At 47.7% G+C, this 25,271-nt stretch overlaps 1 protein-coding gene across 5 annotated transcripts in view; it reads left to right on the top strand.

Moving 5' to 3' along the window:
* The first annotated feature begins 9,972 nt into the window (after positions 1–9,972).
* The window catches only part of CREBBP (CREB binding protein), a 100,371-nt gene continuing 85,072 nt past the window's right edge, over positions 9,973–25,271 (top strand). For 4 of the 5 annotated variants that reach the window (XM_051631864.1, XM_051631863.1, XM_051631866.1 and 1 more), the window contains exons 1-2: positions 9,973–10,363; positions 23,945–24,657. In XM_051631864.1, the coding sequence (XP_051487824.1) occupies positions 10,279–10,363; positions 23,945–24,657 (798 nt within the window). In that variant the 5' untranslated portion in view covers positions 9,973–10,278. The remainder of the gene's footprint in view (positions 10,364–23,944; positions 24,658–25,271) is intronic. The other variant, XM_051631865.1, reaches the window with a different exon arrangement.

The following is a 25,271-nucleotide window of genomic DNA, read 5'->3' as shown; positions in this document are numbered from 1 at the left end:
CCTGATTTTCTGTGCTGATTATCACCACAACAGTCCACTTTGCTGCCCTGCTCTGATCCCCTTACCCTGAACTAGAAACCAAAGTGAAAACAATTATTTCTCTTTTTGCTCAAGTCCCTCTGGGTCAGGGCAGTCCCAAGCACAAATACAGGTTGGGTGGAGAATGGATTGAGAACAGGAGAGGGGCCTGGGGATGATGGTGGATGAGAAGCTCAACATGAGCCAGAACCATGTGCTGAAGCCTAGAAAGAAGCAGCTTGGGCAGCAGGGCCAGGGAGGGGATTGTCCCCTTTGCCCTGCTCTGGTGAGACCCCACCTGGAACTGTATCCAGTTCTGGAGCCCCCAACATAAGGACATGGAGCTTCTTGAGAGAGTCCAGAGGAGGCCACAGAGATGATCCAAGGGCTGGAGCAGCTCTGCTCTGGAGCCAGGCTGGGAGAGTTGGGGTGTTCAGCCTGGAGAAGAGAAGGCTCCAGGGAGACCTTAGAGCACCTTCCAGTGCCTGAAGGGGCTCCAGGAAAGCTGGGGAGGGACTTGGGACAAGGGCAGGGAGGGAGAGGACAAGGGGGAATGGATTAAAACTGGCAGAGGGGAGATTGAGGTTGGACATGAGGAGGGAATTCTTGGCTGTGAGCGTGGTGAGAGCCTGGCCCAGGTTGCCCAGGGAAGCTGTGGCTGCCCCGTCCCTGGCAGTGTTGAAGGGCAGGTTGGATGGGGCTTGGAGCAACCTGGGCTGATGGGAGGTGTCCCTGCCCATGCAGGGGGTTGGAACTGGATGAGCTTTAAGGGTCTTTCCAACCCAAACCATTCTGTGATTCTGTGATATTGTTTAGGTGCTGTGTAAACACACAGTGAAAGGCAATTTCTGCTGAAAAAGGTTCTAGGGCTGAAGCCCTCGTGCTGTGTTTGGGATGAACTTGGGACTGTATCAGAAAGGCTTTGGGTTTGGCTCTACCACACACTGCACTGAGCACCCAGGAGATGCCAGGTGGGATCCAGGCAGCCAAAGGAAGTCACTGAGAGGGAAGTGAGATGCATCCACATGGGATGCATGAGAGGCAGATCTTACCCAAGGAGCTCTCAGAGACAACCCCAGAAATAGTGGAGTCTTTGAACTGGTTGTTGCCATAAAAAGAAAAAAATAAGGGATTTAGTTGGGACCAACCTGAAGTGAAAGTTTCAGTCAGGTAAGGTTTGTGAAATGATAGATTTTTGGTCACTTTGTCCTTTCTTACTCCTTTTATTTTCCTAGTTTAAGAGCTAAAAGCCGTTCTTAAACCTTTGCTCAGCATGGAAATAAAATGTGTTGGGTTTTTTTTAATCAATTAATAGATCAGAAGGTTTCAGTGTTTTCCAAATTCCAAAAGCTGAAGCCTCAGGGGTTTTCTGAATACTCAGTGAATACCTGAACATGCAAGAGTTCCCACCTGCAGAAGAGTGCAGTGCTATTTGCTAGAAAGAGGGGTGGGGGAACCATTGTCATCCAGCTCTATGAGTCCCCCAGAAGACAACCAGCATTCAGTCTCATTTCTCCTACAAAATGCACTTGCTAACTCCAGACCAGAGGGAGGTGTCTCCTCTGCTGGACATCTCTCACTGCAGTACTCTCCTGATGTCCAGCTCTATGCCACAGCCTGCCTGGTGTGGCCCCAGCTCTCCTGAACAGGATGGCCCTCAAGAAACCACCATGTCCACCCACCCACCCCAAGGCTGGAGCTAGATCTTTCCTGGTAGCTGTTTGGCCAATGTGATGATAGGCACCAGACACCCATGGCATGGCTTGGTGGGGTGGTCTTTAAGCAATGTGGGGCTGGGCCACAAAAAGTCTCATTTTGAACCAGACCACAACAGGCTCTGAGCTCCTCTCTCCTGTGGAAGTTGCTCTTTTTGGTCTAAAAGAAAGGAAGAACCCTTGTGGTGGAGGAGGAATGAGGCTGGAGAGACAGTTAATGTGCTCATCCTGTCAGCCCAGCTCAATGGGCTCCCTGCCCTGATGAATATTGAAGAATTCTATACAAATTGGAACTGGTTCAGCAGGACAGTTTTCCAGAGAGCCAGCCCAGAAAGGATTCCTGGTCGCTGCCAGGGGCCCTTCCCTCCATGGCAGAAGAGCTCAGTCCACAACTTTGCTCAGAAGCTTGAGGGGACGCCCATCCCTGTTCCTCTTCAGGGTGATCTGTGGGAGATGCTGGCTGGGGGGTCCCCAAGAAGGGTGGTTGTGGGGACCCTAAGCCAGTGGGGTGGAGTGATGGCCACCTGCAGAGCTGCTGGGCCTTGAGTGCTGCAGAGGTCTCGTGCCACAAGCTAGAGGGGTTTGCATGTGTCCAGCCACAGGACTGTTGTCACCAGGCGTTTCCATCGCTGGAAGTGCCAGCAGACACCAAGTTTGGATGCCTCCAGGGAAAGGAGAGGGCTGAGCAGAGCCTGCAGACAGGGTGGTGACTAGGTGCTCAGGACAGCAGCAGGGAAGTCCTGTGGAAAAGCTGGTTGTTTCCTTCCAAGGAGCTTGGGTTTGGGACAGAGGTTGGGGTCTGCAGAGGGTCAGTGCTGCTGTGCATTCACCTTTGGAGCTGGTCCCTGCCCTGAGCGGGCCTGTCAGGGCCATGATGGGATGTGACAGGGCAGCCACCTCTGAGGCTTTATCCTTCTCTGAGAACTTAACTTTTGGAGCCTAAAGCAGAAGATGAGGGACCTCTCTGCCTCTTAAAAGCAACATTTTTCACCGAGTTGGCTTCTAACCCAGGTGATGGAGAGAGGCTGACCCTCCAGAAGAGCTTGGGGTTGCTCTCTAGGAGCTCAACAGAGTTTCTGGTAAGAAATAAGGTTTTTTAACAGATGTGAGGAGTTGAGGCCAGAGCAAAAAAAGCTTATGGGTTGGTGGACAAGCCAGGATTAACTCTTGACAAGGTAGGAAGGGTTTTCTAGGAATGAAGCTCCTAGACATAACCCAAGATCTTGAACTGAAGCCACGATTGACACCAAGAGTTTCTTTAAAGATTGAGGCAGAGGGACAGGCAAGGCTCAGTGGAACAGGAGCAGCAGCAGAGCTGTGCTGTTGTGGCTACCTCCAGCAGCCAGGACAATGGTAGGGCAAGGGACAATGCAATCAGTGCCCCTGTGGCTTTGCAAAGGCTCAGCAGAACTCTGCAGATGGGTGACTAAAAGGATGATGGTGAGACTAGGAGCTCAGAGTTTTCTTGGGAACATCAGGTTTTTGCTGCAGCAAAAAATCAGGACTGTCAGCTAAAAACACGAGGAGGGCATTTCCAAATGTCATCTTAGATGCTTACGTGGAAGTCACTGCATTGTTGTGAGTGCTGCTACCAAATTAAAAAAAAAAAAAGCTATATGCAGAGAGAGAAAAACAGCTGAACTGTGAGATTTATAGTAATGAATTTACTTCCACAAGAGAAATATGCACTCTGTCCAAGTAGGTTAGGAAATGCTTGGATGGCATTGGATTGAAAGGAGCAATGAATGCTTAGTGTGGTAAAATGACCTTGTCTGTGGTGCCCTCATGGAAAGAGCAGAGGACAGAAGTGGGTGAGGAGGAATCTGAAGACACCTTTCAAGGGATGGGGAATTGCCCAGCGCCCCACCTTGGGCAAGGTGTCACTGCTCTGAAAGGCCTGGATGGAACAGAGGAGAAAATGGACAGAGGCACCAGCTGCAGGGGGGAGGATGAAGTCTTTCTCTGGGCTGTAAGTTTAGACAAGAGGTGGATTCTGTGGAGAAGTGAGATGGGAGCACGAGCAGTGCTCACTGCCAGAGCTCACAGCTCAGCACGTTAACTTGGACTGCCATCCATCTGGGATTCAGCTAAACTGACCTGCAGCACCTGAAGAGCTCTCAGTGCTCCCTCCTACTGACTGTAATGGGAAAGCAAAGGTTTGGACAGAGGGATGAGACAGGGAGGTGGGAAACACTGAAATACCTATGGGCACCCTGTGTTTCCACAGGGATCTTTCACAATCTGTTGGGGGGAAAATCATATCTTTGTTTTGGCCTGTGTTGTCTGAAACCATCCATAAACCACTAATTACAGCTGCTAAAAGGCAGCTGGTAGACATGGAACTTGCCCAGATTACCCACGTTACTATTTTATGGATAGAAATAAGATTTTTCAAGCTGACTGTGAGGCTGAGTGAGGGCTGGTTGTCAGGTGGACAAAGCTGTAATGTAGCAGTGCCCAAAGACAGACATCTTGTGTAGCAGTTTGACTCCCAAAAGTAAAGCAAATGGACTGTTGTCTCTCAGACTAAGTGCAAACTATGATTTCTGGAGCAACAACCCAGTCTAAGAGTGTAGAGACATATTTATACAGATTTATTCATAATAGTTTGTCAGGCATGGCAAAATTACGGGCCAGCTCCAGCAAAAGGGCTTCACACTTGGGACATAAGAAGAAAGGTCCCCTCGGGAGTGACAGATTTGATGAGGTTGGTGACAGAAGATGATGTGTTTTTCCTGAACTGTTTTTCTCACTTCTGTGAGACAGCATTACTTGTTACATAGATGATTCCCCTACAACAGAGTTAGGCTGCTAGAAAGGATGGTCTCAACAGACGGGCAGGATTTTGAGCAGTTCACAGTAATATCCATGTTTGTATCCAGTCCCCACTAGACTCCATTCAACAAGTAGGTAGGAAATGGCTTTAAAATAATGAAAACTTACTGAAAATGAAAGGAGAATCAGGTCTGACCGGTGCTTGGCAGCATGAAATGACAGGATGGCACCTACAGAATGTGACTGTCTACCTGAAGACACTTTGTTTGGCAGAAAATGAAGGAAGGAGACCACTTGGGGTGTTAGGCTCTGTAGCACAAGGGGTTTGCAGAAGTACCCAGGGGTACAGCTGAACACCAAGCAGCACTATGATTGCGGTCCCAGGGGTGACCACCACTTCCTGAATACAGCAAGAATTCACACATTCAATGAAAATCAGAAGCCAGAAACAACAGTTTTTTCACATCAAGATGTTCCACAATCCCACGAGTGCAGGGAGTGTGTAACCAGGCAGGCAGGCCTGGAGGAAGAATGGGCAGCACCTTCTGCAGCTGCCAGGAGGCCAGGAGGTGACAGGCACTGGGCTTGTCTTTTTGCCTGGGAAGGGTTTGTTTGGCAGCACACAGGGATGGTGAGGCAACCACGCTGGGACACAGTGTTACCAGGAAAAATAGACACTCTTATTCCCAAGGAGAACTGCTCTGATGATGCCACGGTGACTTGCAGTGTGGAGCTCCTCAAAAGTTATTTAAACACTGTAAGTTGTTTGGCTGTAAGGTTTTGAGGTCACAAGCTATAGAAATGATACTTCCATGTTTTGGCCAGGAAAGGAAGGTGGGATCTTGGGAACTGTGTCTTTAAGCAGCTTAGTTTTGGAGGCAGGAAGTCTGGAAATGGGCTGCAGCAGTGCAGATTATATTATGCAATTTCTCTTGGAACAAGTCCCTGAATAAAAGAGTTATCCATTAAGCACCTGCTTCACTGTGCCTCCCGATGAGCTCCTCAGGAATCGGTGCAAGGGCTTCACCATCAGCTGTGGGAGCAGGGAGCTGTGCACTGGGCTCCAGACTGGGAATCCTGGCTGCAGGTTTGCAGTGGTAGGGCTCCTTTACACAGTGTCTTTCAAACGGTTTCCTTCTCACCAAATCCTCCCACTCCATTTGAGCTCATTCTTTGTCTGGCATTACCAGTTGACAGGCCATCTGACTCCCTCAAGACCCAAGGGCTATGGTACCTCAAGCACTGCAGTACTATGGAGCTTTTTGGGGATTTAATCATATCCCTGTATCCAGGGGCAGTGGATAATGGTCAAGGTCTTCCCCTCCCTCCTGCTGTTCTAATCCCATGGCAGGGGCAACTAGGACCATTCTAAGGGGACATTGTGCCACAGAGAAGCTGTGGGACACAGCAGCAATAGGATCCTCCTCCTCTACTAGACAGGATATTGGATTCCCTTCTGCCAAAACACCTCCTTTCCTCTCCCACCCTGTCCCCAGGACTCACAGCCCCCCTCTGATCGACACATGTGGCAAGCCTGGCTCTTGCTGCAGAGGTAGAGGAACTCTCCCAGCTAATGAGAGAGTGCTTCCCATTCCCAACATCAACACACCTCGTTGCCCTGGCAGGCATATGGGCACACCAGCTCCTGCTATGAGGATAGTTGTGGTATCAAGGCCTCTTGCTCAGTGGCTGTGTGGTCAGAGCTGCAGTATTTGGATAATGTCAATGTATTGTCTAGCACCAGGTGGCATGAACATCTTCCTGGAGCTAAGAGGTAGCTGAGGAGCTGCTCAAGTTGTCTCCCCAGTGGTCAGTGTCCATCCTGAGGTCATGTCAGAGCTGCAGAGTCATTACAGCAGCATAGAAGGGGGTCATAAGGGAAGCAAAATGCTATGGGGGGGATCTCCTGGCATCAGCTGCTCCAGCAAATCCTTCGTTTCCAAGACCACAAGTGATGTAATGGGCAAGGCAAGTGTAAGAAGTTATCCCAGCTGCAGTTCAAAAGTTGAAGCAGCAGGCAGCAAAGGGCTCTGCTGTCCTCGGTTGTTCCTGACAGAAAACCTGACCTGATCTCTGACCCCACCACCTCCAACAGCAAAAAGATTTCCCTCAACCTAAACTGGGGCAAATGCCTTACCTTAAAGTAAAACACTGCTGGACAGGAGCTGTTGCTGTCATGGCTGGAGCCACCATGAGACACCCAAGTCCTGTCCCATGCTGAGCCATCCTGAAACAGGTGGGAATTCACTGCTTCTGGAGGAAATTAAGGTGGGCACAACCAGAGAGCACTTGCTTGTGTAGCTAATGAGTAATACAGTGCTAGAAGCAGAGGCCTGCAAGAGACCTCCGACATGACTACAGTCAGAGCTCAGCAAGGACAGGCACCATGTAAATAAATACAGAATTTGCAAGTAAATGTAATGAAATGCATGTAAATGTGGAAGTAAATGTAACGAATTTGAGTTTTGCAGTAAACAAAAGACAGACTTACTCTTTGCAAAAGAAGGTGTCATTGTAGATCTGCTTTCAACCAATAAAGCGTGGCTGATGAATCCATCGCAGCTTATGGACTTCAACAACACATCCTCAGGATTGTCTCAGTGCTCTTCTCCAGCCTGTCCTCAGGTCACAGCTGCTCTCTGGGGACACACTGACACGTAGGCGATGAAAACAGCCCCAAGCAACCAGTTTGGGTACAAGGAGCTCTGCTACCACATTGGCACGGCACGGCACCAGGGCTTATAGGACCTGCTTCTCAGGTTGGGAACCAGTATGGAAATCCACAGAAATGTATGATCTCCACTCCTGTAAACCTGTTTTGGGATGGGGAAGTCTGTCTAGACAGAGCACAAGGCGTTTGTAAAGACAGGCTGGGTTCAGTCCTGGTTGGCTCGGGTTGGAGACAGGCCGGCACCCGTGCACGAGGGTCGAGGAGCAGGGGGAAGTGGAGCCCATGGCTGTGCAGAAAGCAGGGGGAGAAGCCGGTCAGCCAGGCCGCAGCAGCCCCTCACGGGGTGCCTGTGGGTGCAGACACGGGCAGGCAGGGGGAGGTTGAAGGGGCGGCTGTGTAGGTTCCAGTAGGAAGGCAGGAGGAGGCTCCTTGTCACCCCCCAGGCTTGCAGGAGCGGGAGGACATGGGCCGGCGTGGCCCCTCCAGGCTGCCTCAGGAGAGCTTGGCCCCTGGGGGAGCCTGGGGAGAACGCTGTGAGGGGGACAGTGAGAGGGGACGTTTGCTGCAGGACTGAGGGGGGAGACTGCGAGGGGGCTGAGGGGAGACTGAGAGGGGAGACTGCGAGGGGGCTGAGGGGAGGATAATGTGGGGAGCAACTGTGAGGGGGCTGAGGGGAGACTGAGAGGAGAAACTAGGGGGAACGGAGGGAAGGATAATATGGGGAGCAACTTGGGGGGGGGGGGGCTGAGGGGAGACTGAGAGGAGAAACTAGGGGGAACGGAGGGAAGGATAATATGGGGAGCAACTCTGGGGGGAGGCTGAGGGGGGAACAGTGAGGGAGTTGTTGATAGAAGACATCTGCAGTGGGACTGAGAGGGGAGACTGAAGGGTGACTGAGAGAGAGGAACTTTGTGAGGGGGTGTTGACAGGAGACATCTGTGGTGGCACTGAGGGGGGGACGGGGGGCAGTGCCTGTGAGGGGTGTAAGGGAGACGGAGAGGTGACATTTGTAGCAGGACAGAGGAAAAGTTGTGGGGGGCTGAGGGGAGGTGGATAACGTGGGGAGCAACTGTGAGGGGAAGATTGAGAGGGAAGTTGAGAGGGTAAATCTGCAGAGAGGCAAGACTAGGGGGTGGCTGTGAAGGGACTGAGGGGACAATAATGTGGGGAGCAACAGTGAGGTGACTGAGGGGAAGATTGAGAGGGGAATTTGTGAGGGGGGAGTTGAGAGAAGTCTGCAGCAGGATTGAGAAACTGGGGGGTGGCAGTGAGGGGGAACTGAGGGGAGAGAGGAAACATTTTTGGGGACTGAGGGGACGAAGATAATGCGGGGAGCAACTGTGAGGGGAAGAAAATTGAGAGGGGAGGTTCTGAAGTAGTAGCCGAGAGGAGAAATCTGCAGATTGAGAGGGGTGGCTGTGAGGGGACTTGAGAGAGAAGCTTAAGAGGGGACATCTGCTGCAGCACAGAGGAGAAATTGTGGGGTACTGAGGGGAGGAACTGTGAGGGGGAGATTGAGAGGGGTGGTCGTGAGGTGGGAGCCGGGAAATCTGTGGCGGGAAATCTGTGGCGGGATTGAGAGGAGAGACTGAGGGGTGGCTGTGAGGGGAGAAGATGCTGTGAGGGGAGAAGATGCTGTGAGGGGTCGGCAGTGGGGGTGCCGACAGGGGATAACCGAGGGGGTCGGCAGTGGGGGGGGTGCTGACAGGGGATAACCGGGGGGGTCGGCAGTGGGGGTGCTGACAGGGGATAACCGGGGGGGTCGGCAGTGGGGGTGCTGACAGGGGGTAACCGGGGGGGTCGGCAGTGGGGGCGGTGCTGACAGGGGATAACCGGGGGGGTCGGCAGTGGGGGTGCCGACAGGGGTAACCGAGGGGGACGCTGCGAACCGACAACCGAAGCCCCCGAGGGGTACGAGCGCAGGCAGCCCCCGGTGTGCGCGCGCGCGTGCGTGTGTGTATCTTAATGTCAGACCCCCGCACCCAAACCCTCCGTGGATCAACTCAGGACGATCTCCCCCCTTTCCGGCGCCGATCGCGCCTTTCCGGCGTCGGCGGGGGCGAGAGCGGGGAGGCGGTCCCGGTGCGCGGTGACGGCAGGCGCAGGCCCCGCCCGGGACCCGCCCCCATGGTCTCTGGAAAAGAGAAGAGAAAAAAAAAACTTTTTTTTTTAATTGAGGAATCAACAGCCGCCATCTTGTCGCGGAGCCGGAGCGCGGCGCGAGCGGAGCGGGGCCGGGCCGGGCCGGGCCGAGGCAGCGGGGCCGCCCGCCGGGACACGGGCAGCCGCGCGGAGGCGCCGCCGACGGGCAGAGGGGGCTCGAGGCAGCGGGGCAGAACCGGCCGGAGCCACCGGGCGCCGCCGCCGGGACCGGGAGCCGCGGCCGCCGCCGCGCCGCGCTCATTGTTTTGGGGCGTTTTTTGGCTGTTTTCGGGGTTTTTTTATTTTTTTTTTCCGGGTTTTTTTTTTCCCCCGATTTTTTTTTCCCCCCACACCCTCCTCCTCTCTTCTCTTCCTCCCCTCTCTTCTCTCTCCTCCTCCCCCCCCCCCCCCCCCCATTCCTCGGCCACGGTTCGGCCGCGGACGGGGGCGGCGGGCGGGGGCCGCGGCGGGGCCGGGGCGAACCCCCCCGGGCGCGGAGGGGAGGGGACGGGGCGAGGTGGCGGGGGGTGTGTGTGGCGAAGGGGGGGCCGCTATGCTCCCCCAGTGACTGACTGAGCCGCCATCCGGGCACCTACGCGGCGGCGGCGGCGGCGGCGGCGGCCGGGCGGGGGGAAGAGGCCGGGAGGAGCGAGGCCGGCAGGGAGGGGGCGCTGGGCTCTTCCCCACCCCGCCCCGAACCCTCCTCCCCTGCGGCCTGCTGCGGCGGCGGCGGCCCGGCCCGGGTATGGGGGAGCGGGGGCCGCCGCCGGTCGGGCACTGAGCGGCGCTGTTGTTCGACGGTGGGTTCCCCCCCTTTCGGAGGAACCCGGAGAGAGAAGAGCTTCGCCTTCCTTTCCCCCCCCCCGCTCCCCAACCTTTTCCCTCCTTCAGTGACTTCTCCCCACTCCAACGATTACCGGCTCGGCGGCCTCTCCTCGGACGGCCCTGCCGGCTACCATGGCGGAGAACTTACTCGACGGGCCGCCCAACCCCAAGCGAGCCAAGCTCAATTCGCCGGGCTTCTCCGCCAGCGATAGCACAGGTAAGGCCTGCGGGGGCGGGCGGGCCTCACCGGCGGTTCCCCCCCCCAACCCTTCCCCCTCTCCGGCGGGCCCGGCGATCGGGCCCGGCGGTTGTTGGGCCTGACCGCCCGGGAGCAGCGGGGAGTTGGGAGGGGGGGGGGGGGACGGGACCTCCCGCCCTGACTCGGTTCCCAGCGGGGGTGGGAACTGGCCTGGCGAGGTGCCGGGAAAGGGTGGAAGGAGCCCTCCCGGAGCGGTTGGGCCTCCTCCAGTCGAAGTTACCGGGCGGGACCCGTACGCCAAGTACCGTCCCGGCTATAAATAGCGGTTGGGAGAGACGGGTAAAAGGCTCTTTTTTTTTTTTTTTTTTTTGTTGAGTTGAATTTGCTTTTCCTTCGTCCGTCATCGACCACCGCTTCGTTTTAATGGTGAAGAGGGATCCGGTTGGCTTTGGATGCTGGGGGCCGGGGTGGGGGGGGTGCCCAGGTAAGCGGGGTGCGGGTAGGAAAGGAGGAAAACCCAGCCAGCAGAAACCCCGGCCTCCCTGCTGCTGGAAGGGTGCTCGGGCTTTCCGTCTCTTCAAAACCTCTCTATCACCCACAACTAAAAGCCCTGCGCCGGCACCCTCCTCCGCCGTGCCCCTGCGTTGTGACACGCTACGGAATAAAAACTCTCTAGTGGCATATTCATATTTTGCTGGTTTTATCCTGCCACCTGTGACCCTGGTTTAAGGCGCTTGGCTCGACCCTTTCCCAGCGTTTTTCTGTAGAAAACGAATCGTTTGCAGATAATAATTGAACTTGTGGGGTTGCTTGCGTGATGAAATGCCCGGCAGCCTGGCAGTGGCTGCGACTTGTCTGCATGTCGTGTGGTCTTTGGTGTTGTGCTGCTTTCTTTCTCGATTGTAGTGGGTTTGTAGGTAATAAAACGCATCAAAATTCTTCACTTCTAACACACGTGTGCCCATCGTAAATACTCACGTGTGTGCTTAAGAGCATGTGTCCCTGGACTGACGTCTTCCAGTGTTTCAACTGTTTTAATCACTGAAACAGTGGTTTTATGGAAACAACGAAGTGTGTTGGACTTGATTTTCTGTTCTCAGAGATTGGTGAATCTTGTTGAAGGGACAATGATAAGTTGGACGTGCTATGCCCCCTGTGCTTTTATAGGCTGAAAAAATTATTACTATAATTGAGCTGATAAATTCTGTGGGTTTTCTCGGTTTGCTTCATCTGCGTTTGGCAATAGCTTATTGATACTTGGATCCTTTTGGGTTTTTTTTTAATGGAATTTTTCTTCTCAGCCTGCAAATAAATGAAACATGCCTGAAAAGAAATGGTATTGAGAGTAAGACTTGGCAGAGAAGATGTAGCTGAGGTCTTGTGATTGAACTAGATGAATCCCTTTCGTGCAAGAGGCAGAGTGACATTCGGAAGGTTGATACACAAGTGGCTACAAAATGCGCCAGTGAAAGATGGTTGAAGCAGTGTCTCTTTTATCCCCTTTTTTGAAGTTCACTTGGTCTGTTCTGGAATGCTTCAGTCGTAATTACGTCCTGTTCAGCAAGTTCTAATGTGTCTGGGTGAGCTCTGCAGTGCTAGATATGTAAACTCCAGCATCTGCATAAAGTTTTGCACAGCTGAGCGGGCCTCTGCTCGGCGGGGACAGCAAATCCCAGGCTGCATTTTGAACAAGTAGGAGGGTATTCCTAGCGTTCTGTTGTCATCCTTGGTGCTCTTCAGGCAGAAATACCTCTCTGCTTGGGATGTGCACTTAGAAGTGCTTAAAGAACAACAAAATAAATCTCTTTAGGTTTGTTGCCAGGAGCTAATGCTGCTTGTTGAAAGACTGCGGAACATTTCTCTGTGTTGTAGCAGGTGATACAAAGAGTTTGAGCAATGATTGCTATGTAATACCTAAACTGCAATGCCTAAACCAGGCTGCTTCCTTACGCGGAGGCTTAAATGAAAAAGTTAGATTGCCACCTGGAAAGTTGCCTTTGTGACCAGGGGTGCTTGGGGAGAGAGGGCTTTGGGGCTTGCACCCGGGACGAGCAGTAAGTTGTATATTGGTGAAGTGAATGGTAATTGCGGTCATAAACCCGCGCTGTTTGATGCTGCAGCTTGTGTGAGTGGGACGTGCTCTAAAAGAGGTGGTGTTAGGGCTGGTGGTGCAGTTGTGTTGCTGAACAGCCAGGGCCCAGCCTGGAGCTGAGCCGTGCGATGGCGAAGGGGCTGGTGGCAGGCCTGAGCGCTCGGCAGAAAGCAACCGCTCACCCTTGTTTGTGTTTCACTTCGTGCTTTGATGCGGTGATGTTAAGCAACTGCTTTTGTCAGGGTAAAATTTAGCTGCCTTTAATCTTTCTGATAAAAATAGCTCCTCGGCTTACCGGAGCAAAGTTTGTGCAGTTGAAATTGGGCTTACTTACGTTCTGAAAATACGACCGTGCCTGTTAAACTGAAGTGGCTAAATCAAGTGTGTGGTCTCAGAGAAGGGAGTAGAGATGAAAGGGTAACAGAAATGTTACCATTGTTAAGTTTCACTGTAGTCCCATTCTGCAATGGCCGCGTTGCTCTTTATATCCATAAGGCGGGTTAAGACTCATGGCTGTTAACTTAGCTCACTGTTGCTGTGCCGTATTGAACAAGATGACTCCTGTGGTAAAATACCCATGGGACAGATTTTTCCTTGTCTAGCCAGGTAGGAGTAGTGCTTTTGTCTTAATTACTGCTTTATTAGGTACATGTTATTTTTCCTACCTAAGCATTTGTCTCTACTATAAGTGTTACAAGACATTCTCACCTGGTGCACTGCAGAATAAACAAAGGACTCCTACGAAGAGTAGAATTACAGTAACTTTGGTTATGGAGGCTGGTTATTTTGACATAGAGTGTTTTGGTTATTTTGTACGATGCTGGCATTGGTCCTTCGGCAGAATACACAGCGACCTGGCCGTGTTCTTGAGCTGGTCTTGGTCTGAACACTGCCCATGGATTGTGGAAAACCTGCTGGGATGGAGCAGGAGCAAAGCTGATGTTCTTCAGGTGCCCCTTTGCCAGGGTTCTGCGGGTGGGTTGGTGGTGGGGTGTGTGTCATGTTGCCAGTAATGCCTCCGTCATATCTGTTACGTACCCTGCAGCCTTCTGCTCTTGTAGAGCTCTGTGAGTTCCAGAAACGACAAACCAAAATTTGGGCCAAAGCAGAGGGTGTCCTTAACAGTGTTAGGAGTTAATGAATTTCTAAAGTAGGTGAAGTTGGAAAGAAGGTGAGATAAGTGGCTTCAAAAGTCCACTAGAGCTGCGTTTTCACCTCGTACATTCTCGTGTGTGTGGTTTGGGATTTTTTTTTTCTCCACGAAATCATAAAGAGATTAAGCAGTATGGCTGCTGCTGCAAAAGCTGCAGGCTGAAATCTCCAGTAACTCACGTTCTCTTCATGGCTCACTGTGTTACCATCGCAGTGCCCGTATTTTACAGCTGGGGAAGGACTGGCCGTGTTGCACGTGCCTTTGTACGTGCCGAGATAAGGAGGTCTCTGGCTAACTCCCAGCCAGCTACAGAACTTCACAGAAGGGAGTTTGTGTCGATACACAGCCAGATGTGATCTTACTCTCCTGCCAAAAGCTACATAGGTGTGTTTCAGCAGATCCAGTTTTAAAAGAGGTGGACTACCTTTAAAACCAAGTAGCTTCAGGAGAGGCAGCGAGGCTTTCTTAAGCTTACGTTCGCCTACTGAGCAGAGACTTCAAACAAGCTGATGTCTCGGTGATCTAAAACCAGATTTTGTTGGTGCTCATGAAAGCGTTTGTATGATTTAGAAAGGTTTGTTCCTGCCTAGTTGAAAGGTTTTGTGGAATTCTGTTTAATTGGTCTGCTTTTGTTTTATACGATGTGTGCAGAATTTGGGTGTCATTTTTTGCGCCCTGACAGTAATAATCACTTTTGTACAGATGCTTTCTCCATCTCTCCCTGGAATAAGAAAAAGAGTAATTCCATTAAGTGAAGAGACTTGGATTTGTAAGCAGAAAATTAGGGCAAGAATTGCTGTTTCTGGAAAGATGGAGGTGAAGGAGTGAGTGTAGTTGTAATTATTTCACAGGAATATCCTTTGTTTTGTGGTACCTGCAGCATAACTAGCTGGGATGGGGAAAAAATATGGTATTTCGTAGCTAGATTGTTTCTTAAGACTTCCCATATAGATGCAAGAATGGGGTGGTGGATGGGAGATAATGTTGCCAAGCAAAAGTGTTCTACTTTGAGCTGTGTGAAGTTTGATACAAGCTGAATTTTTTTTTTCTACCTTAAGTGACTGACCTGCATAACTTCAAGGCTGCAGTTGTAATCTGGGACAGGAGATTTATAAGATCAGAGATTGGCTCATTCATGGAGAGGCTAGCACAGCTAATTCTCACCAATTCCTGAAGCATTGCAGATAGGAGGTTATTGTATACTTTCTCATTGTTTGGAGTTTTTACAGGTTTTTTTTTTTTTTCCAAACAGTTTGACACTAACATCTGTGTGAGATGAGGAGCTGAGCAGATGATCTGCCAGCCTGATGTGATGTGGCAATCTGGAGTCCTGCAACTGTGCCCCTTCCTTTTTGGAAATTCATACTTAGATAATTGCATAGAGGCTTGGGAGTTTATAAAATTTATTTCCCCCCATCAAATTTATTCACCCCCCCTCATCATGACTTAAAATTAACATGGTAAATTCTGCATTGTGCTGTGGCATAGAGCTCCTGGAGAAGCCCCTGCCAACAACAGGCAGGAATAAAGGCTGTGCTAAGGGGGGGGAGGTAAGTCTTTGTTGTACCCCAGAGATCTCTTGATAGCTTGTGAAATGATTCCCAGTTTTCTGTTGCAGATTATTCACTTTCTGTTCTGACTGAATGTTCCTTGGAGTCACAGTCCAGTGCCATTAATTATTTCTACAACAACATGCTGCATTTTGCTATAATATCTGCAACTTCACATTAAAAAAATCCACCTATTCTTGGAGTCTATTTTTGTTTGAGATTTTGCTCTCTGTTCTTACGTGCTAATAGAGAAGAACATGAACAAAAATCTCACTCTTTTAGCAAAATACTGCAGGTTAATGTGAAATCCAGGTAGAGGGGGTAGTTGAAGAACAGGATTTGAAAAATTCTGGGGTTTGTTCTTATACAATAAAAAAACATGTGGGATAGCTTAGAAATCTGACACTTCCATCCTAATTTGGTTTACACTTTCAAGAATTTTTGCTTTGTAAATCTTCCTTTTAACATATGTTATGTTTTCCATCTGTCTTCTCAGATGTCTGAGATAGAGAGAGAATCTAAATCTTTTATTTGGAAAACTCTCTTTAATAGAGACTTCTCAACAAATACTATCAAGTATTGTGCAGAAACATAGTATGAATCAAAAGAAAACTGAAACTTCTATTATCACTGGTAATTTGCAGTCATAACTGACTAAATCTCTCAACTTAGACTCTTCATAAGCTTCACTTCATCTTCCCTTTCCTCTCTTCTTATTCACCACCATTGAGAAATAAGAATCTTATTTGGAACATTGGATAAATACAGTATCTTTGATTTGCAATAGCTTTGCGTTTGTGTATATTTTTATATATATATATGTTTGTAAAATAATCTTCTCTGAGGGTTGCCTGTAGTGCTGTGGGAACTGCCTCAGGAAGACAGTGTTGTCAAAATGAGTTGCTCTTCCTAGGTGACATGCCTCCCAATCTCACAGGTAGACATTATTTCATTGAACACCTCGGAGGCAGACCTGGGAGCCAGCTATTTTCTGTTGCACAGTGAGAAGCAAAATGGAATATTAGATTCCAGTCCGTGTGTGTCACACCTGAAGAGCACAAGCTTCTCTCTTGCTGGGCCCAACTTTGCTGCTGCTGGTACTTGATAGCTGTTTTAGTGGGTGTTGTTGATGACATAGCTTCTGTGTCATCTCCTCTGTAGTTTCATCTAATGGAGCAAAGCAACATGGAAATTACCAAGAGACCTGAATTCAGTAAGTAATGTAAATCTGGTTTGTAGTATCTGTGAAGATTTTCCTAAGGGTCATAAACTCCTTTAAGGAAAGTATTAATGAGAATGATTCAGAACAGCCTCATCTCACCAAAATTAATGCTTTAAAGTAAAATAGATTTGCGAGGGCAGTGTTCAGTCAGCGACAGTTGGAAGCTTTTTTAGGGTGAAATATCTAAAAATCATTAGTTGTAAGTGCATGTCTGCTGTTTCTGCCTTATGCACCTATGGTTTATTTTGTGTTGTACGTTCTTGTACAGCTGAATTTGAGTTGCCAAACAAATGACCCTTCACTTCTCATTTGGTATCAGAAATAGGGAGGGGAAAATGGCATTAAAAAGGAGAGTGGAAACACACCTTTTGCAGCTGTTATACATCAAAAATGAAGCACTAAACTTGCCTGTTTCCTGGTAATCTTGTGTAACACTTTTTGTTTGTTTCATAATATTACTTCAAGTGGATGTTAATCATTGTTATTTTAGTCTCTGCAGAATGGGTCTGTTCTGTGTTTCTGTGACAGCAGGTGTGTAAGGGTGGGAAGTGGCAGCCAAGGGCTGGTGCAGCTGAAGGGAGCCTTGGAGGCAGCCCTGGCTAGAAGGCAATGCTGAGCATGGAGTTCTGACCACCATCCTGCCAGTCATTGCTGGGAGGATGGAGAACTGAACAATTCCAAATCTGAAACACCTTTTGTTGACTTGTGTGTTTAATAAGAAGTCTGTGGCCAGAGGTGGTCACAGTTCAAGTTTGTTTGCTAAGATAATTAATGTCTTTGTACATTGTCTGCTGATTTTTTTCCAGATGTGCCATGAGGGTGGCACAGCCTTAAGTTGAAGCAGTGGATCTGTCAGTCAGGTGAGCTAACTGAAGGCATCCACATGCAAGCACTCTATTTTGGTACAAACTGTGCACTTCATGCTGCCCTAGCAAGTGCTCAGTATTAATTACCAGATTCTTAGATCATCCCTCTTTAAAGGGTCATTCTGAACTTAAAACTTTTGCCAGCTGTTGAAATAGGGCAACAGAAAAGTTGTGTGCATTTGTGATAGGATGAGGAGGAGATCTCACTTCTGTTAATGTGCTCCAGGAACCCTAAAATATTTAGTGTTCATCAGGATGATCTAGAGAATGAGAAGCTGAGGTTACCAGTGGTCTCCCAGTCTGTAGGCAGACGGCTTGACTTCTCTTCCTTCTGTCCAGATTCTGCTCTTAAAGGCAAAGAAAATTACAGAAGCCTTCTAATCAGTAAGTGTGTGTATCTGATTGCCACGTGCAGTGTGACAATAGTTGTGTCCACGTTGTTGATGCTACTGGGTAGGATTTAAAGTTACTCACAAGAACAGACACAACAATAGTGTCAAAACAGCAAAGACTCTGTAGGAGCAGAGAAAAGCCAAGGCAGTCCATCATTTGCCATCCAGTGCTTCCAAGAACAGACCTGAGTGAGCAGTCTTGTTGGGCTGCTTCAGCCACATGTTTTGGAGGTTATTTTGGAATTCTTTGCTGTGAGGGTGGTGAGAGCCTGGCCCAGGTTGCCCAGGGAAGCTGTGGCTGCCCCATCCCTGGCAGTGTTGAAGGGCAGGTTGGATGGGGCTTGAAGCAACCTGGGCTGGTGGGAGGTGTCCCTGCCCATGCAGGGGGTTGGAACTAGATGATCTTTAAGGTCCCTTCCAAACTTAACAATTCTGTGATTATACTCTCATTAGGAGTACACAAAAGAGGTGATGGAGACAATCTGGATACATACAGTAGGGAGAGACTAGAGGTTATGACATAGTGATGCACAATATACAAGTGGAGTAAGAGGCTAGGAACTAAACTGAGTGGAATCAAGGAAGGATCTGATTTTATCCCATTCTCTTTTCAGGGAGGTGAGAAAGAAGCTGAGGCAGAACAGTTAGTCTTTCCTCTATCAGGTGGTTGTTGTTATCACTCGTGTTGTGGTGTAGAGGATATAGATATGGGGATTTTCCCCCTCCTGACTTGCATGCCTGGTGTTCATGCTGGTATCAGGAGCATTTTTAAGACTAAAACAGTAATACTTGCAGCATTACAGTAGAGGTTAGAAGGTAAATGATTAATTTTCATTAACTTCTTGATTTGTTTGTTCTGTGTAATGAGCTTCAGTTTTGAAAAGTGACTTAGCTACTAAAGTCTTACCAAAATGGTTTGAAAAGATTTTAGGAGCTTGAAGCTACTTTAACTTAAGTTTAGCAAGATTTTAAGATTGTGATGTCCCTTTTGGATATTGGGATGCACAAGATTGATCTAAGTTAATTGATTTTAGGTATGTGTGTGCCCTGCAGAATGATATTCATCTTGCTGAGAATCATGGTTTGCCAGAAGACAGGTTGCAAAGGAAGTGTGGTAGGACAAGTGCCTCCTTCTCAATCTCCCTATCCCTAAAATCCTAGCCACAGGAAAGCAAGAAGGCAAGTGTTACACCCATTTTCAAGAAAGGCTGAAAGGACAATACAGGCAACTACAGATGAGTCATGGAGGAGCTTGAGTGAATTTAGTGAAGGGCTACCAGGGAGTTCAGGGGACTGGAGCTCTTGCCCTTTGAGAAGAGGCTGAGGGGCTGGGCTGCAGACCTCCTGGTGTCCCTTCCAGCTGTGGTGATGACTGTGATTCTGTAAGCAAGAAAGAACTGAGATGATCATTCTAATGAGTTTCCTACAGGGCAGTACCTGGAACTCCTAAAGGTGAGGCTCCTTTCTGTGTATTGATATATTTGAATTTTGACCAGCCCACTGACTTCAGGAATGAACAAACCACACTGTATTTCTTTCTCATCCCAAATGCAAGTAGTTCAAGAGATCAGAAAGGCAGAAAGAAATGTAGTTAATATCCAATTCTCTCATTAGGCAAGCCATAACTTGTCGGGATTCATCCAGATGCCTGTTGTTGGATTTCTCATTTCCCCATACCTTACTCCCCCCAGCTGTTAGGGTCTCCTTTCCCCAGCCAGGTTCCTTGTCACTGTCTTTCAAACCTGGCTCCTAAACATGTTCTGAAGAAGTGATGCTCTTCTTCTGAAAGTCAAGATCAGATGCATGTCAGTTTGGAATCTGTCTTGGTTAGGTTAAGACACTAATGTGAAGTTTCCTCACTGGAAATGTTGTTATTTCTATGAATGTGTTGTTTAATTGCTCTTAAAATTTACATTCGTTCATTGTCTTTTATGAAACAATAAGTTACAGAGACCTCAAACCTCTCGAGGAGGTTGGAATGGACATGGTAATTGCTGACTGCACCAGACAATATGGCTATTGAGTTGAGTTACCTGACATCGAATTTTAGGGAATGGCTGGAGCTCTGAACTGTTGAGGCTTTGTCTGCTGGGGTCTGGCATGATTGAAAGAAGCCTTACAAAACAAAATTGGGCTCACTGAAATGTAACAGCTATGTTGGCATGAAAGAAAGGCACGGTGAAAATACTGCTTGTGTGCTGGGACTGCAGTGTGACTTCAGTGTCTGCTCCTTGGATGGGCATCAACATTTGGGACAGGAAAACTCCCAATCATGTTTCAGGTGGAGATGATGGCATAAAAAATGCAACTGAATTTGGTAGGTCTCCTCCTACTTGCTGTGTTGTTTGACATAATAAGTCACGTAAAGAAATACCTTAGAATGTTTGTCACCTCTCCAAACTAAGCTGAAGAAGAAGAAAAATGGTGACATTGCAACAAGTTAATTGATTCAATAGGTATATTAAGGAAGAGCCTCCTGATAACAGTTTCAAGTAGTCATACAGATGAAAATGTTCTGCCTTGAGAAGGCAGCACAGTTTTTTCTTCTGAGAAAGCTTGGAAGGAAACAGAACATCTTTTTCATTCTCGTTGCTGAAGAGTGTTGTCCAGGAAGGCAGGAAAGTGTGACATTTAAGCTCATAAAACTGAAATTAGGAGAGAGTGTGTCTCAAGTGTGGTTATCTTCTATGTGTGAAAATAGCTGCTCAAAGAACGCGAAATTCTCGAATTGGAAAAGGAGCCCTTTGGAAAGAGTGGGGGTGTTGTAGTTGCCTAGTGCTTTTCCATTCCTTCCAAAAGACGTGTTATCTCTGTTTTTTTGGCTCTCTCCTGTTAAGAGGCCATTTGGTTTTGTGTAACAGAGGTAATGAAAGGTGTGAGGTTTGGGATCAGAGGTGCAGCATTAGTCAGCTCTGCTGCTTCCTGAGCACTGGAATTAGACATTATTTGCCTTATGAGTTAAGGGCATCTATCCTCTCTTAAAATAAAGACCACTTTTTCTGTTCTGTTGCATGCTAGGTAGGCAGCAGATTTGAGAGATGGAGCAGGTACAAAGCTCAGTAATTTGAGTGAGACTCCAGAGTGTAGCTGTTTTTTTGAGCATTGCTTCAGGTAACTGTATGTAAAGGCAAAGGCATCTCTTGGTGTTTAGACTCCTGGCAGCTGCCATTGGCTTTAAAAAATAGTTGAAGCATTGAGAATGACATCAATTGTGTTCTTTTCTTGAGGATGAGGGGCTGAAGTTACTTCTCATTTTGTTACCAGTAGAAATGGGCCATGTACTTACTACGGGATATTTTTATATGTGTATAATTAAGTTTATTATTTTTATAACTGCCAAGACAATCTCTTATCTTTATGAGTTTGTTGCAGACATGCTTAAGTAGACTTCTGGTTTCTGTTGAATTTTACAACTATTGTAAAAAGTGCCTTGTGTTGATGTTTTTAACGTGCACAGCTATGATTAAAATATAAAACCAGGAAGATTAATCATTGCCTGAATATTTGAATACTCGAATTTGAGTATTCACTGAATACTCCCTGGATTTTTACACAGCCACCGTGCTAAACTGTTTACCTGCTTTTTGTTTTCTGGCTGAGCTTTAAACTTTCCATGCCTAACCTTGATGTATAGCCTTCTTACAGGAGCTCTAGAGTGGTAGATTATTTTAGGTTTTAAGAGGCAGTATTCCCAAAGGCTTTCCTCACTCTTTTTGTAAACTGCAAAAACATTTCCAGTTCTTGGCTCCGGCAAGACTGTTAAGAGTCCAGCCAGCCAAACAACAAAAAAAAATCAGCTCTTATATTCCAGTTGAAATACGTCTGGAAAAACTGATTTTATTTTTTAAGCCACAGCAGTGTCTTCCCCCCTCAATATTTAGTCACTTCTCCTCTCCCCCATGTCCCACATTTGTGCACACACGTATATCCTTTGTTCAGGAAATACTAACTGTTTGAGTGCAGAAGCTTGGACAAACACTGTTCATGGGTTTTACAGGAGTTGTCTGTAAACCTTGAACTTCCCAGTGAGCCAGGGTGATGAGGGCAGTTTAACAAAGGTGAAACTTCAGCTGTGGACCCTGTGTCACCTCCCCGGGTGAGGCACAGGCAGGTGGCTTTGGTTGTGCTCCAGGCTGTGTCTGAGGCAGAACCTGCCGGCACACGGAGAGAGGAGCTGCCCTGCAGGGACCCCCTCACTGCTGGCCAAACGTGGCTTGGACTGAAAACAGGCAACGGGATTTTCATCAGAGAGGGGGTTAGGGATGGATGGGAGGTTAAAAATAGTGACAGCATGAAAGAAGAACCAAAATATATATAGGAGGAGACACGAATTGCAGCACAGTGAGTGTCAAGTGTTTGTGTGGGGAAGAGGAGAGATGAAGCTATCGCTGGAGGGAATGAAGGTACACCAGGAAATTCTGGAAAAGACAAGCTGAAAAGGTGAACTAAACTACTAAAGGGAAAAGCAGCAAGGAAGAGAAACTAAAAATACCCCAGCAAATGGAAATGTTAGTTTGTCAGTTCTCTGCTTGAAAAGGGAATAGGAGGTCTGTTCCTGAGCTGTGGTGTGCGTTGTCACGGCACACGTCGTGCAAGCCTGCAGGAATTCTTCAGAGATTATTGATTCAGTAGGTAATGATGGCAAAATGTAGGTGCCTAAAGGACACACTGCTGTGAGTGCCTCAAAAAAAGGCAGAATTTAACTGTTTATGTAATTCAGTGGTCATTGCAACACAGGGTGAATTTTTATTCATTTTTCTTCAGCTAGGTTGAATTGAAAATTCAAATGCTGATGAAGTGCAATGTATTTAAATATCCTGAGATGTGTTGGTAACACATCCTAGCTTTGGTGGTGTGGGTTACCTGTTGTTTGGTTTTTCTTCTTTCTTTCCAATGCAGTCAATGTGGACCAGGCTGTGACTTGCTGAATGATTTTTGCCACTTTTGCAATCTGTGTCTTGCACCAACTTTTTGTGGTTGAAGAGTGAATTAAACTTTAAAATAATGAAACTTTGAGGATGCCCTTCTTTGGAAAAGAACTTTTATTTGCTATAGAAAAAAAAATTGGTTTGTTGCACACTGTGAAGGATTAGGGTTTTTCAGGGCTGGCTTTAGAGGGGCAAAATGAAGTTTTCACACGTTTCTGTTATGTTTCAGGGGTTGGTTTAGGTCACCTCCTTGGACTGAAAAACCTGCTGCATGTTTGAACAGCTACTCTGATGATTTGAATTGAGGCTAGTCTGCTTATATGCTATTAATATTGCACTTGTCCTTATGTCTTCAAATATCTTCTGTTTTCACATGGAAGTACCTATATAGAGTCAAGTAACTTTCTGTTTTTACTTACATGCCAAAATAACATTGTTGCACAGACAACACTTACTTTGTGTAATGAAACATTTTAGTGAACCTTTTAAAAAATCCCACAAACCAAAAAGGCCCACCACTTTTTATCCATTTGAATGTTAGAGCCAGGCAGAGCAGTTCCTTTGAGTGGCTTAATGAAGATTTGATTGATTTATTTTGCTCATCTGCAGGGTGTGTGGATTATGTCTGTCAATATTGGGCATGATAAATGAGGGCTGAGCACTTAGCAATTTGACATGTTTTGGCTGTTCAGGGATGGACAAGTGACTTGATTCAAGGAGAAAAAGCAGAGTGACCTGTGAGATCTTCTGAGGTAGTGGGTCATGGTGCAGATCAATGACTGGAAACTGATATTGAGCACATTTATATGTGAGACTGGGATTGAAATATTGAAGAAATAGTTGTTGTCTTTTGAATCAAGCTTTGAAGACTAGCAAGAAGATGTTCTTTGACCATATGCAAATAAAAATGACAAGGTTGAGGCAGGACTGCTGGGTGAAATGCAGTGGCCTGGGATTGCACAGGAGGTCAGAGAAGGTGATGTGATCCCTCTTTTGAGGGAGTAGTCAATAGGAAAAGAAAATATTTATTTCTGCCACTTTCTTTTAGCCAAAACAAGAGAGATTTAGGAGTTACATGGCATGAAGATGATGAACAAACCATAGTTTCTTAAACTCGATACAATGTTTGTCAAAAGTCTTCCAAAAAATCTACTACTTAGACAGGGCTTTATGGTGTGTGGTGGTATGTGCACAGTTTGTACCAGTGACTGGGTTCTGAAGGCCTCTGGAGTTCATGTCATGGAGACCCTCTCTTGCTGGCAATATTGAGCCTTGGGTAAAGATGTACCTGAATGCATGTCGTTGTTTAAGACTAATGCAAAGTAGTGTAGATACAAGTATTTTAGTTACTACTTTGCCATGCTTTTCTGACCTGTGTTTCTGTTTTAACTTGCAGATTTTGGATCTTTGTTTGACTTGGAAAATGATCTTCCTGATGAGCTGATCCCCAATGGCGAATTGGGCCTTTTAAACAACAGTGGCAACCTTGTTCCAGATGCAGCTTCCAAACACAAACAACTTTCCGAACTTCTGAGGGGAGGCAGCGGCTCTTCCTTAAACCCAGGAATTGGAAATGTGAACTCCAGTAGCCCTGTCCAGCAGGGAGTTGGGGGTCAAGTTCAAGGGCAGCCAAACAGTGCTAATCTCGGTAATCTGGGTGCTATGGGTAAGAGCCCTTTAAACCAGGGAGACTCTTCTGCTTCGGGCCTAGCAAAGCAAGCAGCCAGCACCTCTGGACCTACCACACCTGCATCACAAACTCTGAACTCTCAAGCACAAAAACAAGTGGGGATGGTGACAAGCAGCCCTGCAACATCACAGACTGGACCTGGGATATGTATGAATACTAATTTCAGTCAGACACACCAGAGCCTTCTCAACAGTAATTCTGGTCACAGTTTAATGAACCAGCCTCAGCAAGGACAAGGGCAGGTAATGAATGGATCTCTTGGGGCAGCTGGAAGAGGAAGGGGAGCAGGAATGCAATATTCTGCCCCTGCCATGCAGGGGAGTGCAGGCAGTGTGCTGGCAGAGACTTTAACCCAAGTATCTCCACAGATGGCTGGTCACACCGGGCTGAACACAGCACAGACAGGAGCAATGACTAAAGTATGTACATCTAATTTAATATATTCTGTTTATTGCACTTGATTTTTCTCCTTACAGGTATTTAGGAAATGTGATAGATTCTTTTCTGCAACAGAGCTGCAGAATGCACTTTCTTGAGCCTGTAGTTATATGTTTCAGTCAACGGTGGTAACATGAAAGCAAGATAATTGAAACAGTATTTCCCATGTAATCAGAAATGAAAGCACTTGTTGGAAAACACATCCTTGAAGTTAAAAGTTGGATAGTATGGCAGCAGGGTAACTTGGAAAAGCATAGCAGAATCCTATAAAAGGGAAACAGATGATTACTTCTGGGCAGGATCTTGGTGTAGCTGCCAGGCCACACTGTCTTAAAGCAATTTAAAAATTGTTAAGAGAAATATTTCAGAATTTGAGAGGTGCAGCAGTTGGTCCTCTTGTCAAGGACCACTGTCAACAGCTGTGCAGTGAATGTTTTTCAAATATAGAGGGACTGAGCTGAAAACATCACATTTCACATTGACTGCCAAGCTAATGCAAACTCTGTGAGAGGGAAGGGCAGTGTCTGGCTAGGAAGTGTCATTTGTTGGCCATTGCAGGTTGGGGCAGTGAATATACACACCTGGGAGTATCTGC

This window comes from Apus apus, chromosome 14 (genome assembly GCF_020740795.1).
Source record: "Apus apus isolate bApuApu2 chromosome 14, bApuApu2.pri.cur, whole genome shotgun sequence".
Classification (NCBI taxonomy): Eukaryota; Metazoa; Chordata; class Aves; order Apodiformes; family Apodidae; genus Apus; species Apus apus.
Note: the sequence above shows the minus strand (reverse complement) of the source record. Positions and strands in the feature narration are given on the sequence as shown.